Below are 23,942 nucleotides of genomic sequence, written 5' to 3' on the forward strand. Positions count from 1 at the left end.
CTCCCCAGTCCTCTATACACCTTTTTTACACCATCCAGAATCAGCCTGTTACTTTGAGGTGTAAAATACACAGGGCCTGACAGAATACAACTGTGTCCTGTAGTCTGTAGAGAGATTCCATTTCTCCCCAGTCCTCTATACACCTCTTTTACACCATCCAGAATCAGCCTGTTAATTTGAGGTGTAATATACCCAGGGCCTGACAGAATCCAACTGTGTCCTGAAGTCTGTAGAGAGATTCCATTTCTCCCCAGTCCTCTATACACCTTTTTTTACACCATCCAGAATCAGCCTGTTACTTTGAGGTGTAAAATACACAGGGCCTGACAGAATCCAACTGTGTCCTGAAGTCTGTAGAGAGATTCCATTTCTCCCCAGTCCTCTATACACCTTTTTTACACCATCCAGAATAAGCCTGTTACTTTGAAGTGTAAAATGCACAGGGCCTGACAGAATCCAACTGTGTCCTGAAGTCTGTAGAGAGATTCCATTTCTCCCCAGTCCTCTATACACCTCTTTTACACCATCCAGAATCAGCCTGTTAATTTGAGGTGTAATATACCCAGGGCCTGACAGAATCCAACTGTGTCCTGAATTCTGTAGAGAGATTCCATTTCTCCCCAGTCTTCTATACACCTCTTTTACACCATCCAGAATCAGCCTGTTAATTTGAGGTGTATTATACCCAGGGCCTGACAGAATACAACTGTGTCCTGAAGTCTGTAGAGAGATCCCATTTCTCCCCAGTCCTCTATACACTTTTTTACACCATCCAGGATCAGCCTGTTACTTTGAGCTGTAAAATACCCAGGGCCTGACAGAATCCAACTGTGTCCTGAAGTCTGTAGAGAGATTCCTTTTCTCCCCAGTCCTCTATACACCTTTTTTACACCATCCAGAATCAGCCTATCACTTTGAGGTGTAAAATACACAGGGCCTGACAGAATCCAACTGTGTCCTGAAGTCCGTAGAGAGATTCCATTTCCCCCCAGTCCTCTATAGACATTTTTTACACCATCCAAAATCAGCCTGTTACTGTGAGGTGTAAAATACACAGGGCCTGACAGAATACAACTGTGTCCTGAAGTCTGTAGAGAGATTCCATTTCTCCCCAGTCCTCTTTACACCTTTTTTGCACCATCCAGAATCAGCCTGTTACTTTGAGGTGTAAAATACACAGGGCCTGACAGAATACAACTGTGTCCTGAAGTCTGTAGAGAGATTCCATTTCTCTCCAGTCCTCTGTACACCTTTTTACACCATCCAGAATCAGCCTGTTACTTTGAGGTGTAAAATACACAGGGTCTGACAAAATCCAACTGTGTCCTGAAGTCTGTCGAGAGATTCCATTTCTCCCCAGTCCTCTATACACCTCTTTTACACCATCTAGAATCAGCCTGTTAATTTGAGGTGTAATATACCCAGGGCCTGACAGAATCCAACTGTGTCCTGAAGTCTGTAGAGAGATTCCATTTCTCCCCAGTCCTCTATACACCTTTTTTACACCATCCAGAATCAGCCTGTTACTTTGAGGTGTAAAATACACAGGGCCTGACAGAATACAACTGTGTCCTGAAGTCTGTAGAGAGATTCCATTTCTCCCCAGGCCTCTATACACCTTTTTTACACCATCCAGAATCAGCCTGTTACTTTGAGGTGTAAAATACACAGGGCCTGACAGAATCCAACTGTGTCCTGTAGTCTGTAGAGAGATTCCATTTCTCCCCAGTCCTCTATACACCTCTTTTACACCATCCAGAATCAGCCTGTTAATTTGAGGTGTAATATACCCAGGGCCTGACAGAATCCAACTGTGTCCTGAAGTCTGTAGAGAGATTCCATTTCTCCCCAGTCCTCTATACACCTTTTTTACACCATCCAGAATCAGCCTGTTACTTTGAGGTGTAAAATACACAGGGCCTGACAGAATACAACTGTGTCCTGAAGTCTGTAGAGAGATTCCATTTCTCCCCAGTCCTCTATACACCTTTTTTACACCATCCAGAATCAGCCTGTTACTTTGAGGTGTAAAATACACAGGGCCTGACAGAATCCAACTGTGTCCTGTAGTCTGTAGAGAGATTCCATTTCTCCCCAGTCCTCTATACACCTCTTTTACACCATCCAGAATCAGCCTGTTAATTTGAGGTGTAATATACCCAGGGCCTGACAGAATCCAACTGTGTCCTGAAGTCTGTAGAGAGATTCCATTTCTCCCCAGTCCTCTATACACCTTTTTTTACACCATCCAGAATCAGCCTGTTACTTTGAGGTGTAAAATACACAGGGCCTGACAGAATCCAACTGTGTCCTGAAGTCTGTAGAGAGATTCCATTTCTCCCCAGTCCTCTGTACACCTTTTTTACACCATCCAGAATAAGCCTGTTACTTTGAAGTGTAAAATGCACAGGGCCTGACAGAATCCAACTGTGTCCTGAAGTCTGTAGAGAGATTCCATTTCTCCCCAGTCCTCTATACACCTCTTTTACACCATCCAGAATCAGCCTGTTAATTTGAGGTGTAATATACCCAGGGCCTGACAGAATCCAACTGTGTCCTGAATTCTGTAGAGAGATTCCATTTCTCCCCAGTCTTCTATACACCTCTTTTACACCATCCAGAATCAGCCTGTTAATTTGAGGTGTATTATACCCAGGGCCTGACAGAATACAACTGTGTCCTGAAGTCTGTAGAGAGATCCCATTTCTCCCCAGTCCTCTATACACTTTTTTACACCATCCAGGATCAGCCTGTTACTTTGAGCTGTAAAATACCCAGGGCCTGACAGAATCCAACTGTGTCCTGAAGTCTGTAGAGAGATTCCTTTTCTCCCCAGTCCTCTATACACCTTTTTTACACCATCCAGAATCAGCCTATCACTTTGAGGTGTAAAATACACAGGGCCTGACAGAATCCAACTGTGTCCTGAAGTCCGTAGAGAGATTCCATTTCCCCCCAGTCCTCTATAGACATTTTTTACACCATCCAAAATCAGCCTGTTACTGTGAGGTGTAAAATACACAGGGCCTGACAGAATACAACTGTGTCCTGAAGTCTGTAGAGAGATTCCATTTCTCCCCAGTCCTCTTTACACCTTTTTTGCACCATCCAGAATCAGCCTGTTACTTTGAGGTGTAAAATACACAGGGCCTGACAGAATGCAACTGTGTCCTGAAGTCTGTAGAGAGATTCCATTTCTCCCCAGTCCTCTATACACCTCTTTTACACCATCCAGAATCAGCCTGTTAATTTGAGATGTAATATACCCAGGGCCTGACAGAATCCAACTGTGTCCTGAAGTCTGTAGAGAGATTCCATTTCTCCCCAGTCCTCTATACACCTTTTTTACACCATCCAGAATCAGCCTGTTACTTTGAGGTGTAAAATACACAGGGCCTGACAGAATACAACTGTGTTCTGATGTCTGTAGAGAGATTCCATTTCTCCCCAGTCCTCCATACACCTTTTTAACACCATCCAGAATCAGCCTGTTACTTTGAGGTGTAAAATACACAGGGCCTGACAGAATCCAACTGTGTCCTGAAGTCTGTAGAGAGATTCCATTTCTCCCCAGTCCTCTATACACCTTTTTTACACCATCCAGAATCAGCATGTTACTTTGAAGTGTAAAATACACAGGGCCTGACAGAATCCAACTGTGTCCTGAAGTCTGTAGAGAGATTCCATTTCTCCCCAGTCCTCTATACACCTTTTTTACAACATCCAGAATCAACCTGTTACTTTGAGGTGTAATATACACAGGGCCTGACAGAATCCAACTGTGTCCTGAAGTCTGTAGAGAGATTCCATTTCTCCCCAGTCCTCTATACACCTCTTTTACACCATCCAGAATCAGCCTGTTAATTTGAGGTGTAATATACCCAGGGCCTGACAGAATCCAACTGTGTCCTAAAGTCTGTAGAGAGATTCCATTTCTCCCCAGTGCTCTATACACCTCTTTTACACCATCCAGAATCAGCCTGTTAATTTGAGGTGTAATACCCAGGGCCTGACAGAATCCAACTGTGTCCTGAAGTCTGTAGAGAGATTCCATTTCTCCCCAGTCCTCTATACACCTTTATTACACCATCCAGAATCAGCCTGTTACTTTGAGGTGTAAAATGCACAGGGCCTGACAGAATACAACTGTTTCCTGAAGTCTGTAGAGAGATTCCGTTTCTCCCCAGTCCTCTATACACCTTTTTTACACCATCCAGAATCAGCCTGTTACTTTGAGGTGTAAAATAAACAGGGCCTGACAGAATCCAACTGTGTACTGAGTCTGTAGAGAGATTCCATTTCTCCCCAGTCCTCTATACACCTTTTTTACACCATCCAGAATCAGCCAGTTACTTTGAGGTGTAACAGGCTGATGCTTGGGCAGGGCCACAGCATTTGCAATGTTTACCTCTCCCTGCTCCTCCGCTGTGTAGTCTGGGCTGTCAAATCCTTCACTGGGACTGCCACTACAAATTTGTTGAACTGATAGATGATGGTTAAGACGTAGCTTTGCCCTGTCCCGCTGGCCGGACTCTAGCTTCAGATGATCAATGGCTTCGATTTCTTATGGACGTCGACTCACAATGACATGCAGTGGTGGTTTATCATCAGCTTTCACAGTTTTCCTACTCACAGACGTGTGACATTCCGGCGCACATTTTTAAATGTGCCCTTTCTTGCCAATCCCATTGAATCACCTACGGCCTGTGGCTTCTGTCTTTTGCACTCCAAAGTTACGTGACAGATCATGATAGGCAGTGAGCACCATGTTTTCATCTCCCTGTGATCAAAATTTGATGGAGATGAGTAACGGTGATGGGATCAACGGTACTGTGATACAGCAACACTTTCTTCACAAAGAAATGTTTTCGCTGTCTCCACACACAAATTAATTGAGGGTCAGCATCGCCTCTGAGAATTGTGACGGAAGTTTTTCCCGTGACTAGTAATTCCTAGATTTCTGCAATCACTAGATTTTATGTCAGTAATTGTATGCATCTCATTTCCTATTGCGGAGAGGCTGGACTGTCTTACTGAGACAGAAATATATATGAAGCTTTAAAAATACCACCAAAAGTGTATACTGGTGTACGCTTCAAATACATTTCCTTTTTTCTACTTTTTAGATTGTTGTCTAATCCATACTGAGAACACAGAGATTTTAAATGTTTAAACTATGCTATATATACCTGCTATCCAGTGATAATGTACCCTTTCTCAACTTTGTACAAGCTGGTCAAATCCATACTGGGCCTGAGAACATCTGAGTCTGCCTCCTGATCTATAGACATATATTTTTAATGTGCAAACTATGCTAGACACACCTGTAATCTGGTGATATGTTACCCTTTCTCACCTTTGTCCAGTCACGTCTAATCCATACTGGGCCTGAGAACGTCTAAGCCTGCCTTCTGATATATAGACATAGGTTTTTAATGTGTAAACCATGCTACATATATACATGTTATCCGGTGAAACTGTACCCTTTATCAACTTTCTACAATGTTGTCGAATCCATACTGGGCCTGAGAACGGCTGCCGAGCTGTTAAGCAAGCTACAGCACCTGTGGTTTGGACACGTAATTCTTTCATTTTTTCAGGAATGCCGGTTAGGCCTAATTCTGGAATTGCGGTTGACCTGCACTTACTGGGAAATCATTGTTCACGGGGAATAATTGGAATCCCAGATTCCCATCACTAACGGTGTTCAGCGGGTTATCTGCACCTGTAAGCGATAAAAGCTGGTCCTTTCAGTGTAGCGCGCATGCAGCCCCGGGCATGTAAGGGCATGATAGACCTGTTATTGCTCAATCTCGCGTGCCAGAGCCTTGCTTATCCCTCTTGTAAGCTTGACGCGTACCGCGGGGGCAGGCCGGAGTCTCGCTCGTTAACGGAATAAAGCTGAGAAATCGCTAGCACAACTACAAACGGACATACCACACCACACACAGAATCGACAAAGCTTTCAATGTGTGCATCTTTTATTTAGGTGGCATGGTTGTGGTTTCACGGGTGGAGTCCAATGAAGCCACAGGCTCCACTCCTGGTGGTGCCCTTTTGGACATTCCTTTAAGGTTCAGCTTTGCAATCATACCCGCCCCCGGAAACCAAACACTTTGCCTTCATGGATGCTGTTTGGAGGTTCGTGGGAATAACGCCGCCCGATCGGCAGTTGGCATAATTTATTGGTGGGAAGTCCGACGGTATATGATCGTGTTCGATTTCAGAAATTGTTTTTTGTTTGTTTGTATTTTACATTTTTATTCCAGCCTTTCTTGACTTCATAAGGGCATGACAAGCCTATATCTGTGTCTCTTCCACCTCCTCCTTTTACTCCTCCGCCTCTTTTCTAAATGTAGTTGCCCTTTTCCATATGTTATTTTTGTCTTCTGAGCATTTTATCTGCTTTGGGACACCTTTTAAGGTGTTTTGTAATTGTTTTCTATGTGTTTGTACTGTATGTGATTGTGTTTGCCTGCCATTGTTTTCAATGGGGTTCGACGGTGTTCGTCGAACGTTCGACGAACATTCGACGAACTTGCCTCCTGTGCGACGAACCAAAACACTGGCGGGGTGGCTCAACACTACTCCTGATATATAGACGTACATTGTTAATGTTTAAACTATGCTATATATACCTGGTGTCATGATCCAGCGTGGATCTGACAGATTAAATCGATAAGTGAACTTTTTTCCTTTGGCTAGGTGCCAAAGTGATGTGATTGCCCCCGGTGGCCATTAGAATTATTACACGTGGTGTTTCATTCTAAGTTGCCCGGTGGTGGTGAGTGGTATTCCACCTTAGTTTTAGGGTTAATGTGCACGCAATTACAAATCAGGTGTTAGGCTCTATAAAAGGGAGCCAGGTGGGTTCAATCGCTGTTGGTGATATTGTGTGTTCGTCATTTGGGAAGGAAGCCTGGGTGAGGAAGGAGCTGAACATGAGTCCTGCGCAGCCCAGCCAGAGGGGACGAGTGGCAGCTATGTGGTCTGCAAGAAGGGCTGGCATGGCATGGTGGAGTCACAGTTTATGTTGTCGGCAGGAGGTGTTTGCATGGCTTGGTGGAGTCTCGACGATGGTGAGAGTTGCACTCACCATGCTGGACCTGGTTGCTGAGAACTAGACTCAAGCATGCTTAACTTTTTGGGCAGAAGCTGAACTCATCATTGAGACTCTGTTACCGGACTGCTACAATTGGTAATGGACTCTGCTCCAAGGCTGCACTATGGTGATGGATCCGATTATGGTGATGGATCTGGGTCGAGGAGAAGATGCATGCAGGTGGTGGGCTCTGTTGCTAGGAGCGTACACAACAGAGCAAAGCTAAGTGGTGTTTCCCCTGTTTTGTCATCTTTCCTCATGTGTGTTTTAGTGCAGTGGTGGGATTAGTTTCCGCACTGACCAATTCCCTAGTGAGGGTTTAGGTCAGGGCGAGCTAGGGTTTTTAGGTTCCTGTTGCGTGCCCGGTGCGGAACTGGCATAGGGAACGTTAGGAGTGCAGGGACACTGGCTCAGGGGAGCTCAGGAGGTCTCCATTTCCCTATTCCCTATCGCAGGGTCCACCATTGTTAATGTTTCCAGGTTTCCCTTATTGTTTAAATTCGCCTTACTGGAGGTGGGGTTTCCAGACTTGTATATACGTGTAATGTCTAAATTCGCCAGTTGGAGGCGGTGTATCCAGCTGCACGTGTTTATTATTTAAATTCGCCCCACTGGAGGCGGTGTATCCAGGGTCACGTGCGTCACATGGGTTCGCCTTGCGGTACTCGCTGCGTCCAGACACACGTGACCGTGACATTATCACCAACTCTACATTTTTTTTCTCTTTTGAGCTTTGGCCATGTGGAGACCGCTGAGTAATTGCTGCCGGGCCTCACTGAGGTGAGTGGGGAGCGGCAAGGTGTTTAGAGCCACTGCAGCAGCAGTTATCAGGGTCTGGGGCCTCTGCTCAGGTAACTAGGAAATGAAAATGGCGGCTTTGGCTAATTGCAGGTCTGGCAAAAGCCCCCTAGAGTCGCTGCTGGGGAGCGGGACTTGTTCATACAGGTGGACGTAACCAGACAGGTGGGTGGAGTTGGTGATCCCCATGGTGCTGTCTGGGGTTCCCCGAGGTGAAGGGGTACGTCCCTGTAGTGAGCAGACTGGTGATAGTCCGCGGGGCTCACGCCAAATCTTTAATACCACCGAAGAAGCCGCCCCCTCCTGGTCGTGTGGAGGAAGGCGACCAGCGAGTGTATTTTTCCTCCATGTCCCTGCGGCTTTGGTAAAAGCCCCCTAGAGTCGCTGCTGGGGAGTGGGACTTGTTCATACAGGCGGACGTAACCAGACAGGTGGGTGGAGTTGGTGATCCCCATGGTGCTGTCTGGGGTTCCCCGAGGTGAAGGGGTATGTCCCTGTAGTGAGCAGACTGGTGATAGTCCGCGGGGCTCACGCCAAATCTTCAATACCACCAAAGAGGCCGCCCCCTCCTGGTCGTTTGGAGGAAGGCGACCAGCGAGTGTATATTTCCTCCATATTCCTGTTCCCTTCTCCTCCAGGTGTGAGCAGCAGGTGTGCTGCGGGGGAGTAGGGACAAATCTTACCCCTCGCCATTAACCAACCATGGGAGGTGGAGACCTCATGGTGAAAGAGTTGGAGGGTGGTGTCCCTTGGTGAATTGCGGGAGAGTGAGTGTGGTGACAGATGGGGGACGCCTCTGTTGTCGAGTCCAGAATGAGTTCACCAAATTTATGACTAACAAATGTGTGCAATAAACGTTCAGGTGTGGACCTGTGTGTGAACGAGCATGTATGGGTGGCCACCAAAAAACATCTTGTGGAAGTGTGTTGTGGAGTCTGATCAGCTCATAGCAAACATACTCATACATAAACTTGTTCCCCAGGTCTTTGCTGTGGAGATGAGTGGTGCCTCCAGAACATATATTGCCAATACCAGCGGTGCGTTTGTCATTAACCTGAAGTGTCAGGTAGTGGTGGGGTGAACTCAGGATCTGGGCATCTCCGCTGTTGGTGTTTCCCTAATGAGGAGTGGTCTTGAGGGTCCAGAGGCCCCTCATTAAGGAGGGGGGTACTGTCATGATCCAGCGTGGATAAGTGGATAAGTTAACTTTTTTTCCTTTGGCTAGGTGCCAAAGTGATGTGATTGCCCCCGGTGGCCATTAGAATTATTACACGCGGTGTTTCATTCTAAGTTGCCTGGTGGTGGTGAGTGGTATCGCACCTTAGTTTTAGGGTTAGTGTGCACGCAATTACAAATCAGGTGTTAGGCTCTATAAAAGGGAGACAGGTGGGTTCAATCACTGTTGGTGATATTGTGTGCTCGTCATTTGGGAAGGAAGCCTGGGTGAGGAAGGAGCTGAACATGAGTACTGCGCAGCCCAGCCAGAGGGGACGAGTGGCAGCTATGTGGTCTGCAAGAAGGGCTGGCATGGCATGATGGAGTCACAGTTTATGGTGTCAGCAGGAGGCGTTTGCATGGATTGGTGAAGTGGCAACGATGGTGAGAGTTGCACTCACCATGCTGGACCTGGTTGCTGAGAGCTGGACTCAAGCATGCTTGACTTTTTGGGCAGAAGCTGAACTCATCATTGGGACTCTGTTACTGGACTGCTGCAATTGGTGGTGGACTCTTCTCCAAGGCTGCACTATGGTGATGGATCCGATTATGGTGATGGATCCGGGTCGAGGAGAAGATGTACGCAGGTGGTGGGCTCTGTTGCTAGGAGCGTACGCAACAGAGCAAAGCTAAGTGGTGTTTCCCCTGTTTTGTCATCTTTCCTCATGTGTGTTTTAGTGCAGTGGTGGGATTACTTTCCGCACCGACCAATTCCCTTGTGAGGGTTTAGGTCAGAGCGAGCTAGGGTTTTTTGGTTCCTGTTGCGTGCCCGGTGCGGAATCGGCATAGGGAACGTTAGGAGTGCAGGGACACTGGCTCAGGGGAGCTCAGGAGGTCTCCACTTCCCTATTCCCTATCGCAGGGCCCACCATTGTTAATGTTTCCAGGTTTCCCTTATTGTTTAAATTCGCCTTACTGGAGGCGGGGTTTCCAGACTTGTATATACGTGTAATGTCTAAATTCGCCAGTTGGAGATGGTGTATCCAGCTGCACGTGTTTATTATTTAAATTCGCCCCACTGAAGGCGGTGTATCCCGGGTCACGTGTGTCATATGGGTTCGCCTTGCGGTACTCGCTGTGTCCAGACACACGTGACCGTGACACCTGGTATCTGGAGATACTGTACCTTTTCTGCCAGGAAGTCCTCCTCCAACCAACACTCTAAGTGTATTATTGACACCTGTAACATTGTCTCACATGTGTGATTATTTCTTGCGGATCTTCATGTTATATTGTGGTGTGATCCATCCTGAGCATGTGAGTGTCTATGGGTTACTCCTGCAATTTAGATGTACATTTAAAAATTATCCCAACACTGTATACAGCTCTATGCTTGTGATACATTTCCTATTTACTGCTTGTTACATTCTGGTCTAATCCAAACTGACCAAGTGAGAGTTATTTTCTGACTGTGGAAATAAATGCTGAGATTGACAACAATGACACCTACACTGTATACAGCTGTACTCTTGAGATCCATTACCGTTTTACGGCTTTTTAGATTGTGTTGTAATCCAATACTGAGCCTGAGAGTGTCTGTGTGTGCCTCCTCAAATATCTGTGGAGATTTAGAATGTTTAAACTATACTATATATACCTGCTATCTGATGATACTGTACACTTTGTCTAATTTTTATATTCTTGTCTAATACATACTGAGCCTGTGAGCGTCTCTGTGTGACTGATGGAATATATAGGGAGATTGACAATTATCCTTTGACTGAATAGAGCTTTACGCTTCTGAAACAGTGCCATATATCTGATGTTATTTTGGGTCTATTTTCTGCAAAATTTTGAAGTTTGGTGGAAGAGGCCACGGTCGTGGGCGTGGGGGGGCCAGCTGGTGCTGATGGTGGTGGTGCATCTGCTGGTAGTGGCAAAAGCACAATAGCAGCTAAGGCAGGAGGTGTTGAGCCTGCATCATGGTCTGGCTCCGGAACGCCTGGAAGGCTACCTTTTCTGGAAGTAGGTTAACCGCTTTTAAAGGGAAGGTGCCGCAATTTTATATAATTTGCAAAAAAAGAGTAAGTAACAAAACATGTTGTTTCAGCAAATGTTGTACTAACTAGGATTTATGGCTTGTTTGTAATAATGTTTTAATGTAGCCACTGGGCGCTGCCATATTGATTTGCAGATCTGTGGAGGACTCATACAGTCTGCAAATATGGCCATCCCTGGACATAGGAGACTGCGGTCGGTTCCCGACCCCACATTGCAGCCTCATTAGCAGTGAACTGGGCACGCCCCTGTGGGCTGCACCATTCACTGCTGTACGTGTGGTTGGGCGCCATTTTACTGTAGCCCAGTGCTATCTGCTCATTCTGCTGAGCTCGACTTTCTGCACTGTGCTTCCTGCTCCACTGTCCTCCTGCTCTGTCTCCGCCCTCCTCACTCACACACAGCCCCAGTGATCTCCGGTAATCTGACACCTTCCTTTTTATGACAGCTTTTATGGCTGTCTGAGGACAGTGACATATACAGCCCATAGTCTAGTGTATAATTGGGGGGGCTGGAAGTTTCACCAGTGTGGGCATATCTGTAATACTGTCTGGTGTGATAGTCTGCTGAGCGGTGTATCTAATGCTCTCCTGTGTGATACTGACTGCTGAGCCGTGTATCTAATCCTCTCCTGTGTGATACTGACTGCTGAGCCGTGTATCTAATCCTCTCCTGTGTGATACTGTCTGCTGAGCCGTGTATCTAATCCTATCCTGTGTGATACTGTCTGCTGAGCCGTGTATCTAATCCTCCCCTGTGTGATACTGCCTGCTGAGCCGTGTATCTAATCCTCCCCTGTGTGATACTGACTGCTGAGCCGTGTATCTAATCCTCTCCTGTGTGATACTGACTGCTGAGCCATGTATCTAATCCTCTCCTGTGATACTGACTGCTGAGCCGTGTATCTAATCCTCTCCTGTGTGATACTGACTGCTGAGCCGTGTATCTAATCCTCTCCTGTGTGATATTGACTGCAGAGCTGTGTATCTAATCCTCTCTTGTGTGATACTGTCTGCAGAGCTGTGTATCTAATCCTTTCTTGTGTGATACTGTCTGCTGAGCCGTGTATCTAATCCTATCCCGTGTGATACTGCTCTCCTGAAATACTCTGTGCTGCTGTCACCCTGCTGGTTTTATGTGTGATCTACATGGAAGTATATGGTGGTATTATTTGTGATCTGCTAAAAGGGGACCCATTGTAGGGTGGTTCTGGCTTTGCACCTGCACACGGGTCAGGGGTAATAGGTGCAGTCAGGGGAGGGCTGGTGAAGCAGCTGAAGAGAGGGGTCTCATTTTTATCGTTACTGTATGGCTCCATTCCCCCCCAGCCTGCTTCCCAGCGTCACTCCGGACTGCGCCTGTCGCCTCGCTTTCACACATCGCCAGGACAGAATCTGAGGAGGGGAATGGGGTCTTTGCATGCAAAGTCTGGATCAGAACAGGCCATCAATCAGCAGAAATGTTTCCTGGATTTCTGTGCTGCTGTCTCCCTGCTCCTCCCCCATATATCTCCCTCTGTGCCCCCAATAGACCAGCACACTGCTCTCCTGAAATACTCTGTGCTGCTGTCACCCTGCTCCCAGAATCCTTGCTGCCTGCCATCCTCAGTGACCGAAGACCCCATTCCTCTCCTCAGATCCTGTCCTGGCGATGTGTGAAAGCGAGGCGACAGGGGCCTGATATATGGTGGAAGGAGCAGAGTGACAGCAGCACAGAGTATTTCAGGAGAGCAGTGTGCTGGTCTGTGGGGGGCGCCCTGTTCAGTGCCAGGGATTGTACATAGAGTGCTGTGTTTTATACACATGGATGGACCATCTGCTTGTCTGCTCCACAGAAATCCAGGAAACATTTCTGCTGATTGATGGCCTGTTCTGATCCAGACTTTACATTCAAAGACAGTCAGTAACTTTGCAGGCCCCATCAAAATGGCTGCTCACTGTGTTCCTAGATGTCATAGGTTTTTGTGCCAGATTTCAGTAGCTGCTCCCCCTAGTGTTAACAAGTGGAAATGCCAAACTTTTTAAAATTATTTTTCATATTTTGCAAAATTAAAAACAAATGATATTTTTTAAGAAAATGTAAACATTAATTCTTTACATTTTTTCAATTGCTGAAAAAAAAATTTTTGGATGGCACCTTCCCTTTAAAGGTGGAGCATGAGGAACTGGTTTTGGCTTACATTGCCGAAACAGACTCCGGCAAATATGCCCTCCTCTTCTGAAGTTTCAAAAAATGCAAGCACTGAGTCATCAAGTGCTGGCTCCTGGTCAGGAAGAACCCCTTTCCTTGTGTCCTTCACCCCCACAAAAAGTGAATGATGCAGCAGGCCACACTTCACATTAGTCCATGTAGCTCTTTCTATCATACCATGCCTGGGTTATCAAGTCAAATCGTGAATTCCCAAGTCCAAGATGAATCTGACATGGAGTGTGGGTGGCCAGCCAGGGCAATGGGGTTAATTGGTACCAGGCCATTGTCTCACAGGGATGTGTCACGGTGGAGGTGACCCGTTCCATGGCCCTGGGCGTCCATACAAAGGGGCGAATTACGTTTATAGGTGAATGATACGTGACGCAACCTGTGGTTTCTGATTAGATTGACCAGCGCTTCAGTGTCGCTTCTCTGGGACAGATGTTGTGGTGCAGCTAAGATGTAGAAGCCCTGCACAGGTAGGGCTGTAGTCGCAGGGCAGATGAAAGAGTTGGTAGATGGTGTGCAGGATGTAGCAGAGCCGTGCGCCAGGCGCAGGAGAAAGATGACAGACACAGTCGTGCAGTTCCTTTACCTGTACTTGATAAGTGCCGTCCAGGACCCAGAGTACAGATGGAGAAGGAATTGGTCAGCCTGGAAGCCAATTTCGAATTCCCTCTCTGCAGATAGGTAGTGTGGCCTCCGTTCTAGCGCTTATCTGAGGTACTCGCAGTGCTGAGTTCAATGAAGTTCCCCCTGTTGACTCTCTTTTGGAACTTTCTCGCATGGCAGGCAGCCGTAGCCTTTTCCTTCTGGCTCCCACACGTCGATGCTGGGGCCTCCGAGCCTTAGTTGGGTACAGAGCATTTACAGCTGCTACTTCCTCCGGTTTCTGCTGCAGGAACGTCAGTGTCCCTACAAACTCGGAGACCGGAATCCGGACCATGTGCTCCAGCTAGGAGTGAGCCTTAACTCTGCTCATCCTCCAGCTCCCCTTCTCACGTCCACACACTTCCCCTTCCCTGCAGAGCGCCCTAACTTACCTCCTCCCGACCACAGAGAGCAGCTCCTCAGCAGTCAGGTTCAGAGGTCTCCCTGCTGGCCTGGAGTGGGAAATGTGTTGTGTGTTGGTTTAACTGCTAGAGAGATCCTTCGTTGCTCCCAAGCATGACATCACACTCTCTAGGAGGAAGGTAATGCCACTGTGGCGACCGTACTCCTGAGGACGCCACAAGTGCACTGATGCCCAGCCACTGCTCGAAGAATCTGCTGGTACATTGACCCAGACCACTACATTCCCCTCACACTCTACACAGCCAGAATCTGACCCTGAGGAAACTCAGGTTCCCCTTCCCGCATACTATACCACCTTATACGGTGACAAAGAGGAAGGTGCAGATGAAAGTGAAGGTTCCTTGAGGAGGTGAGGGGCATACTCATGGGCAACGGCACTGGCATACTGCCCCTCATAGTATGCAAAAGTTTCTCTGCCAGTGGACACCCACCCGCCGTCAGACACACCGCCACACCCCGCTGTACTATGAGGTACCCAGTGCCAGTGCCGTTGCCAACGAGTGGGCCCCCCCTGCTTGCTCAGGATCACAGCACTTGCAAAGTTGAAATACTTACCTCTCCCTGCTCCACCGCCATGACGTCTTCCGCGTGTCCTGACAGTGATATTCTGATCAGGGAGTGCAATGACATCACGTCTGTACGCCCTCTGCCTAAACAGCCAAGTGCAGTGAGATGGAAGATGGGGACGACGAGGAGTCCAGACCAGCACAGGGATTCCCTAGCGAGGAGACTTATTTAATTGTTTTCAATGTTGGGACACCAATTTTTTGGGAGCACTATACTCTGGAGAATGATATATGGGGCCCACCATACACTGGAGCATTCCAAAGGTGGACATCAGACACTGGAGCAGCATTTACAGGGCCCATTATACACTAGAGCATTAGAAATGGGGCCCATTATATACGGAGCATTATTTGGGCCCATAAGACAGTGGAGCTTCATCCATGGGGACCAACATATACTGTAGCATTATGTGGAGCTCATCATATACTGTTTCAAACATTATATGGGACCAATGAATCTGTATGGAGAAATATATGGGCCTCATTACTCTGTATAGCGCACTATGCGGTGCCCATAATACTGTATGGAGTAATATACTGTCCGTTTTTGGAGCTATTGGAGAATTTAAAATCGATATCAGTCATGAGATGTTAAAAGTGAAGTATTTTTCATTGTACTATACCGCTATTTCTCTGCCGTATCGGAGCATCATGAGTTGTGCTATGTGTTAAAGGGGCGCTCTTTGGCCCAGGGCACATGAAAACCTGGAGCCAGCCCTACCCCCCCACAACTTTAGCCAAATAACCCCCATTTTTCAGTGCGTAGCTATTATGAAGTAAATTAAGGTTGACAAGCTTCAGTAATAAAAATTGATGTTTTTGGCATTCAAATGGCCACTGTAGGTGTGTTTACTGTCCTCCACTCCCTGCCGACTTTGCTTCCCCATTGACTTGCATTGGGTTTCGTGTTTCAGTCGGCCTTCAACTTTTCACGATAATCAGACGATTTCGTTCGACCCGACTTTTGCGAAAGGCAAAGTCGCTCATCTCTAGTTGCGAGTTCTGTTTCTGGGCTCCCTCTGGTTGTTACTGGAGGTAATGGAGCTGATCTGATTAACAGAGGCTTCAGACTGGGATTTAAGACAGCCGACTCCCTCTATCCCTGCTGGTGATTTTCTTTCTGCCTCCTGAGGTCTTAGTTTCCAGCTCAGTCCCTGCATGTTCAGCTAAGTGTTCATTTGCTATTCTGCTTACATTTGATCTGGTTTTGTCTATTTCAGTTTTTGTGGGTCAGCCAGCTCTGGCTGGGGCTGTGCTGAATCGCTATCCATATGTTACTGCTTGTGCCAGTTTGTTTTTGTCCCTTATTAGACTGGCTTATTTTTGCTCTGCTTTCAGAATTTGCGTGATTGCAGACATTGTTTTTCCTTTCCTGTCCTGTCTAGTGAGTGTGGGCCCCATTGTTTGCTCAGTCTAGTTTCCTGTCTGCTTTTGTGTTTTCATCTTGTCTCACCGACAATATGTTTGGGGGGTATCTATTCCTTTGGGGTCTGCTCTGTGGCAGTTTAGATTTCCCCTTTCTTGCTTTAGGCTTAGTTAGCTCTCCGACTGTGCCGAGGCATCTAGGATCATCGTAGGCACGCTCCACGGCTACTGCTAGTTGTGTGGATAGGATCAAGGGTCTTCAATCCGTTTAGTTACCAACCTCTCTGGTTTTCTGTGGCTTGGCTGCGGCTTGCTCTCCTCCTCAGTGACCCAATCATAACAGATGAGTGCATTACATTAAAAAAAATGGAGAATACATCATCAACATAGAGGATGAATACATACCATAATGTAAGTAAAAGGCGCTCCTCTGCAGAAACACACTTGTGCATCTTCACGAAACCCGATCTGACCAAAGTCGCTCAACTCTAGTCAGGATGGCTACGTAGAGAAGCATACAGACCGTAGTCAGCCGTCGCCTCAAAAGCAGATGTACCCACATTCATCTCTGCCTCCTCAGATCCACAGTCACTGGGTAAGGCTCCCCAAAACGTCGGGACAAAATCCAATGGAAAAGAACCCGCTTAGTTGTGTTGAAAGTAAGCCTATATGAAATGTTTGACACAAAGTAGAAATAACACAAGCACAGACTCTAATGCAAATATTGGAGGCTGTCATCTGTTGTTGAGGCAATAAATAGAGTTGCTGATTCTGTTTTTAACTAATTTCAGGCCAAGAAACCGTTATATGTCCATTTTGCAAGGCTGCGATAAAATCTCGTCATATAGATGCCATACGGATGTCACACGGATACTTAGATGCAAGGAAATCGCATCCTCGCATTGCAAACGGATTACATACAGATCACTGTTCAGGGGGGACATCTGTGCAATTCTCAGCCGTCAAACATCGCACCGATTTTTTTATACGTTAAGTGTGACCCCAGCCTAATACTGAAACCCATCACATCTTCTAATAGTCACAAAGTAAAATAGATGGACATATTTTCCATCCAGTTAATCATAGAATCATAGAATCGTAGAGTTGGAAGGGACCTCCTGGGCCATCTGGTCCAACCCCCTGCTCAAAGAAGGATTCGCAAAATCATCCCAGACAGATATCTGTCCAGCCTCTGTTTGAAGACTTCCATTGAAGGAGAACTCACCACCTCTCGTGGCAGCTTGTTCCACTCATTGATCACTTTAACTGTCAAAAAGTTTTTTCTAATATCTTATCTGTGTCTCCTCCCATTCAGTTTCATCCCGTTGCTTCTAGTCTTTCCTTGTGCAAACGAGAATAAAGATGATCCTTCTACAATGTGACAGCCCTTGAGATATTTGTAGACAGCTATCAAGTCTCCTCTCAGTCTTCTCATCTGCAAACTAAACATTCCCAAATCTTGCAACCTATTCTCTAATAAATGAATCACATTTTAAATCCTTTATCAGATTTTTCTGCCTACTTAGATACCAGAACCTGGGTGCAACTTCTACCACTCCATCCCTTTTAGGTACACATCTGAAAATACCTACACTGTTTTCAAAGAAAGGGAGATCAGACATTCACGTTTCTGATGAGAATGAGCAGGACAAGAAAAAAAATATTTTTATTGATGTCAATATTGGTAACAATGAGGCTCAGTCGGTTCTTGGATTTAATATGCTCCATTGGCTGCAGTAATGGCACATTGTGAAACATTGTGACACTTACTGTGATATAAAAACAAGGATGAGCCACATATCACTTTATTATGTCTCGCTTTTTTTGATAGTCTTGTATAATCTATATAATTGCCTTGTAATGTTTTCATTTCTTGTTCTGTCCAGATGTCACCGTATCCCAGAATTCCAAGCGGAGGAAGTTCACCAACTGCCATATTGGGACAGCCAAGTGATGGGTGTCTCAATATGGAAACTGCTGCTGATACCAACCTATTGCGCGGTACCACCAGCAGAACACCATCGCACCACACACACACACTCTATACGCCGTACACACGCACTCACACTCTCACACACTTACTCACACTCACTCTCACACTCATTCTCACTCACTCACACACTCACATTCACACTCTCAGACTCACACACTCAGACACTTACACTCAAATACTTATATACTCACACTCATACACACACACACACACACACACAATCACACACTCAGACTCACACTCAGACTCACACTCACTCAGACTCATACACTCACACACTCACACTCAGACTCATACTCTGATTGTTACACTCATAAACTCACGCACACTCACACCATCACATTCACACTCACACACTCACATTCACACTCACACACTCAGACTCACACATTCAGACTCACACACTCATACACTCACACAATCATGCAGCCTCTTGTGTGGTACCACCAGCGGAACACCGTCACACTGCACCTGCGCAAATTCCGTGCAGGCACAGTGAATCATTCAGCTGATCCCGGCGGCAGATGCGCGACCTGTCTACAGGCAGAGGAAGCCGGTCACATTAAAGGGGTTTTCCCATGAACAAAAGTTCATTTTAAAAATTGTCTGTGTCTGACCATGTACGGAACATACCACATCTCCTGGGCAGAGGGAAGCAAAAGACAATACTGACATTACAGCAGGAAATCACACAGGAATCATTTTGTGAGGTTAAATAGTTCAATGACTGTTTTTAAACAATATTTTACCTCACAAAATGTATGCTCTGCGATCTCCTGCTGTAATGCCAATATTGTCTTTTGCTTTCTCCCCTGCCCAGGAGCTGTGGTAAGTTCTGTACATGGTCAGACACAGGGGTGAGAGAGACAGAGTAAAGGAGGACGACAGCTCAAACGGGACAGCACATGAGGGGAGAACACAGCACAGGAAGGAGACAGCAGACAAGGGGGATAGCACATAGGGTAGACAGGTCATAGAAGAGAGCACAGACGGGAGACGTCAGCACATGGGGAAAGAGAGAGTGGATAGATGGGTAAGCACATGGGGGAGAGATTCTCAATGCTGCAAAGCCTGCACCCATTACCACCCTCCCTATGCGATAGCATCGGGCCTCCATCTAGTTAATATATAATAGGATAATGTATGACCGAACGGTTCTTAACCTATTGCTAATACTAACATATGTACAATTTTCATCTTCACCTTTTGATTTCCATTTCTTTAAATGGCTGTATATTAGGGTGCCAAGGAAAAATGAACTTTGCAAATTGGTAAGTCTTACCCCTCAAATTTGTTCCTTTTGGCATAAGGATTCACCATGTAAAATATGTTGACATTAAATTTAGATTTACCACTTGCTCAAGTATATATAATATAGGCTGGTTTCACATTAGCGCTTTTTAAGCGCACGCACGGCCGGGGGTAGCTCCGCCCCCGAGCCGGCTCTCTGCCCGGCGTGCCCGCCCCTTGCTTGTAGCGCCACCTCCTAGCGCACAGCGGCGCCTGCGATCGGCGCACCCTATCTTTAGCATAGGGTGCGCAGATCGTGCGCAGGCCGTGCGCTAGTTGCGCTTTGACCTGCGCTGCGCACTTTTGACGGTGCGCCGTGCGCGCCAAAATCCGAAAAGTTTGATTTTGGCGCGCACGGCGCACCGTCAAAAGTGCGCAGCGCAGGTCAAAGCGCAACTAGCGCACGGCCTGCGCACGATCTGCGCACCCTATGCTAAAGATGGGGTGCACCGATCGCAGGCGCCGCTGTGCGCTAGCAGGCGGCGCTACAAGCAAGGGGCGGGCACGCCGGGCAGAGAGCCGGCTCGGGGGCGGAGCTACCCCCGGCCGTGCGTGCGCTTAAAAAGCGCTAATGTGAAACCAGCTATATATATATATATATATATATATACAAACACACATTTGGTATCGCCGCGTTCAGAAACACCCGATCTATCAAAATATAAAATCAATTAATCTGATCGGTAAACGGCATAACATACATAACGTGGGATATGCATGACGTTAAAAACTGCACACATTTAAAACTGCAATATGATGTGCCATTGAGGAACCAGTAAATGATAACTAATCTTGAAAAAAGAAAATTATAAAATATCTATGACCAAAAAGGAACAAAATTAGGAGGTAAGACCTTCAAAAACTTGCTACTTAATTTCTACCATGCATTTCCTTGGCACTCTACTGTATATTTTCAATAGCATTTGTTCACCAACACACAATTATTTTTCTCAACTGTTATACATCTGAAGACATAACAAGCAATAACTTTGAAACACTTTTTTTTCCCTGCCAGCAAAATTAGCTAAGTTTCCATCATGTAAAGTCCTTGGAAACAGCTTCTACAAAGTTTGGTGCGGACATCAAGATTGCAATTGTACAGATAATGGCAAAAAGAGTGAAAGCTACAAGACACAAACGGTCAATGACGGCAGCAGCAAACTTCCATTCACTGCAGATCTCTTCTCCTTCATCGTGATCTCGGAATCGTCTGGCAATATACTGCACCTCCTCTAATATCTTGGCTATTTCTGGCATGCACTCTCTTAAACACTTCTTCTGGACGAGATCACTGTCTTCTAGAGAAGGGCTTGTTACTCTTCCACACATAACCCCAGAGTCACTGGTAGGTGGACAGCACGGGCTCTCTAAGTTGTGGTAGCCACAGTAGAGAATGTTACCATTTGTAGATTGGTGCCCAGATACAATGTTCATTTCGATACTGCTCATACTTGAATGGTGGTTTGGGTATATATATTTACAAGGGATCGGTCTTCTATTTTCACCAGGTTTTCTCATTCTTAAAAACCATGCGCACCAGTTGAGTAAGATCACCCTTACCTGAAATAGAAAAGGACCATTAATGAGCAATCATCATGAAAGTACTATTATGTCTATGGTACCAAATCACTAGAATCTGGACAAATTAATTGGTATGACCATATATAAGGTTTAGTATTAAATTTCGTATTATTATGGGACACTCCCAATCCTGATGTGACAATAGGATATTTGTTTTTATCTTTATGTGATCAAAGTATTTTCTCTTACTTTACAGTATGCTATAATTTTTGGCATATGGACGTTAACAGAGACCATGTACACCTGTGCACTTGTGAGGGAGCCCGATTTAAATTTCTCATTTTGCCACAATATTGATATAGGTAGAATTTTCACAATATAACGCCCATAAAAATAAATATCAGCATGAAAAATGTTATTTTCAGAAAATGGAAAAAATTCCTTCCAAATTTCAACAACCAAATTGGCGGGGGACAGTGAGAATTTCCCTCCCATGCTGACACCTTTGGTCTGCAGAAAAAAAAACCCTGCAAATGAAAAATAATTGTGACATAACAGAAAAGCAACAGAACGTATGAGAAAGAGAAATTCCTGGATGTGAATTTTGTACCTACTATATTTAAAAAAAAAAAAGGTTTTTTCGATGATATAATAATAATATGGACAGGCAGTGATGTAGAGGCCAAAGCATTCATGAAGTAAATTAATGACAATAAATTTAATCTGAAGTTCACACATCAAATTACTCAGACACATGTTAATTATTTGGACGCTACCATTACAGGTGATCATGTGGAGAAAAATTTTTTTTTCATGCCATATAAAAAAACCAGCGGATAGCAACTCTATTTTGAATGCTAAATCATGCCATCCCCCACACATCTTACGTAATATTCCTGTAGAAGAATTAATTTGGATAAAAAGACATTGTTCTTCTGATGAAATTTATTTTTCTGAAAAAACTAAAACTATTAGTAGATTACAACAAAGGGGATATACAAATCGACATTTAAATAGAGCGACATCGATTGTGGACAATATCAATAGAAATGATCTATTATTGGATCGATCTGAAGCCGCAGACAATGATTCTTTTATTACTTTTTCCACTGAATATAGCCCTCAATATAGGAATATTATTCAAATTATACAAAAATATTTACTTATATTAAATGAAAATGAAAAATTGTCTGAGGTTCTGAAGCGATCCCATATTCGCTTTGTGGCTAAAAAATCGCAAACTCTGGGAAACATTGCTTCGCCCAGTTTTTTTCCTGAACCGAGTGCATCCACACAACCCACATGGCTTTTGCATAAAGGTTTCTATAAATGTGGACATTTAAGGCTACTTTCACACTTGCGTCGGTACGGGCCCGTCGCAATGTGTCGGGCCAACGTACCGACGCACGTTGTGAAAGATTTGCACAACAGGGGCAGTGGATGCAGTTTTTCGACGCATCCGCTGCCCCATTGTAATGTCCAGGGAGGAGGGGGCGGAGTTTCGGCCACGCATGCGCGGTCGAAAATGGCGGACACGACACACAAAAAAAGTTACATGTAACATGTAATTATGTTACATGTAATTACGTTACATGTAATTTTTTGTGCGTCGACGATGGATGCGACGTGTGGCCATACGTCGCAATGCGTCGCTAATGCAACTCTATGGAGAAAAAACGCATCCTGCGGGCAACTTTGCAGGATGCGTTTTTTCTCCAAAACGGCGCATTGCGACGTACGTCACACGACGCTAGTGTGAAAATAGCCTAACCTGCAAAGTCTGTGAACATGCAGACTACAATAAAAAAATATTTTCTTCATCAGTTACTAACAAAAGTTTTTCGATTGGCAGTTATATTAATTGCAATACTACTGGTGGAATTTATTTGGTCGAGTGTGTTCAGTGCAACGTACAATATGTGGGTTGCACCACTGGTCCATTAAAAAAGCGTATTAGAAGACATATATCAGACACTAATAGTCCGACTGCGTTAAATATTTCTGCGGTTTCCAAACATTTTAAGCATATACGTAATGGAGATACTAGGTGTCTTAATTTCAAAGGTATAGAGAGGGTGTTCAGACCCATGAGAGGAGGAGATCATAAAAGAAAAGTCCTCAATAGAGAATCTTATTGGATCTTTAAACTAAATACTAGGGTCCCATTGGGTATGAATTCTAGACAAGATCTGAAATTGCAATATTAATATATGTTTTTTCAGTGTCTAGTTTTTAATTATTTTTCCTGGTTGTTAAACGTATTTTTATATAAAATAAATTTTCCTATCTATGTTCCTTCTTTACCAGGAAGGGTTAATTTCTTGATGTGTGATTTGAAATTGACCTTCCACCTGATGCACTCTATGGTAGAGTATATAACTTAGATGACTTTGTGTATGTATGTACCATGATCAAGGCTTAATTGCTGAAACGCGTTGGTCATATTTCTGCCTCTTGTGTTACCCACATTGTTTCTTCATGCTTTTAAGAAGCAAATAAAAACTGTTTTTAATACATCAGTGGATTGTTTCATCGCTGGAGTATCTGTTATGATTGAGTCACCGTAGGAGGCAAAAACAGAAATGCTAGCTAAGTCCAGAAAACCAGAGAAGTTGGCAGCTATCGGATTGCAGACCCCTGAACCTATCAACACAACTAGCAGTAGCCGTGGGGGGTTCCTACGATGTCCTAGACCCCTCGATCACAGCCGGAGAATTAAATAGGCCTAAAGAAAGAAAGGGGAAATCTAAACTGCCCCAGAGCAGACCCCAAAGCAATAGGCAGCCCCCAACATATAATGACGGTGAAGCAAGATGAAAATACTAACACA

General features: G+C 45.3%; 1 protein-coding gene across 1 annotated transcript in view; it reads right to left on the reverse strand.

The window, feature by feature from the left end:
* Positions 1-20,186: 20,186 nt before the first annotated feature.
* Positions 20,187-23,942, reverse strand: part of LOC141047209 (neuronal acetylcholine receptor subunit alpha-7-like) — a 373,011-nt gene continuing 369,255 nt past the window's right edge. The window contains exon 10 of the mRNA XM_073542164.1: positions 20,187-21,151. Within this exon, the coding sequence (XP_073398265.1) occupies positions 20,627-21,151 (525 nt within the window). The 3' untranslated portion in view covers positions 20,187-20,626. The remainder of the gene's footprint in view (positions 21,152-23,942) is intronic.

This window comes from Dendrobates tinctorius, unplaced genomic scaffold (genome assembly GCF_039654945.1).
Source record: "Dendrobates tinctorius isolate UK_male_01 unplaced genomic scaffold, ASM3965494v1 ptg000011l, whole genome shotgun sequence".
In the NCBI taxonomy this organism is placed as follows: domain Eukaryota; kingdom Metazoa; phylum Chordata; class Amphibia; order Anura; family Dendrobatidae; genus Dendrobates; species Dendrobates tinctorius.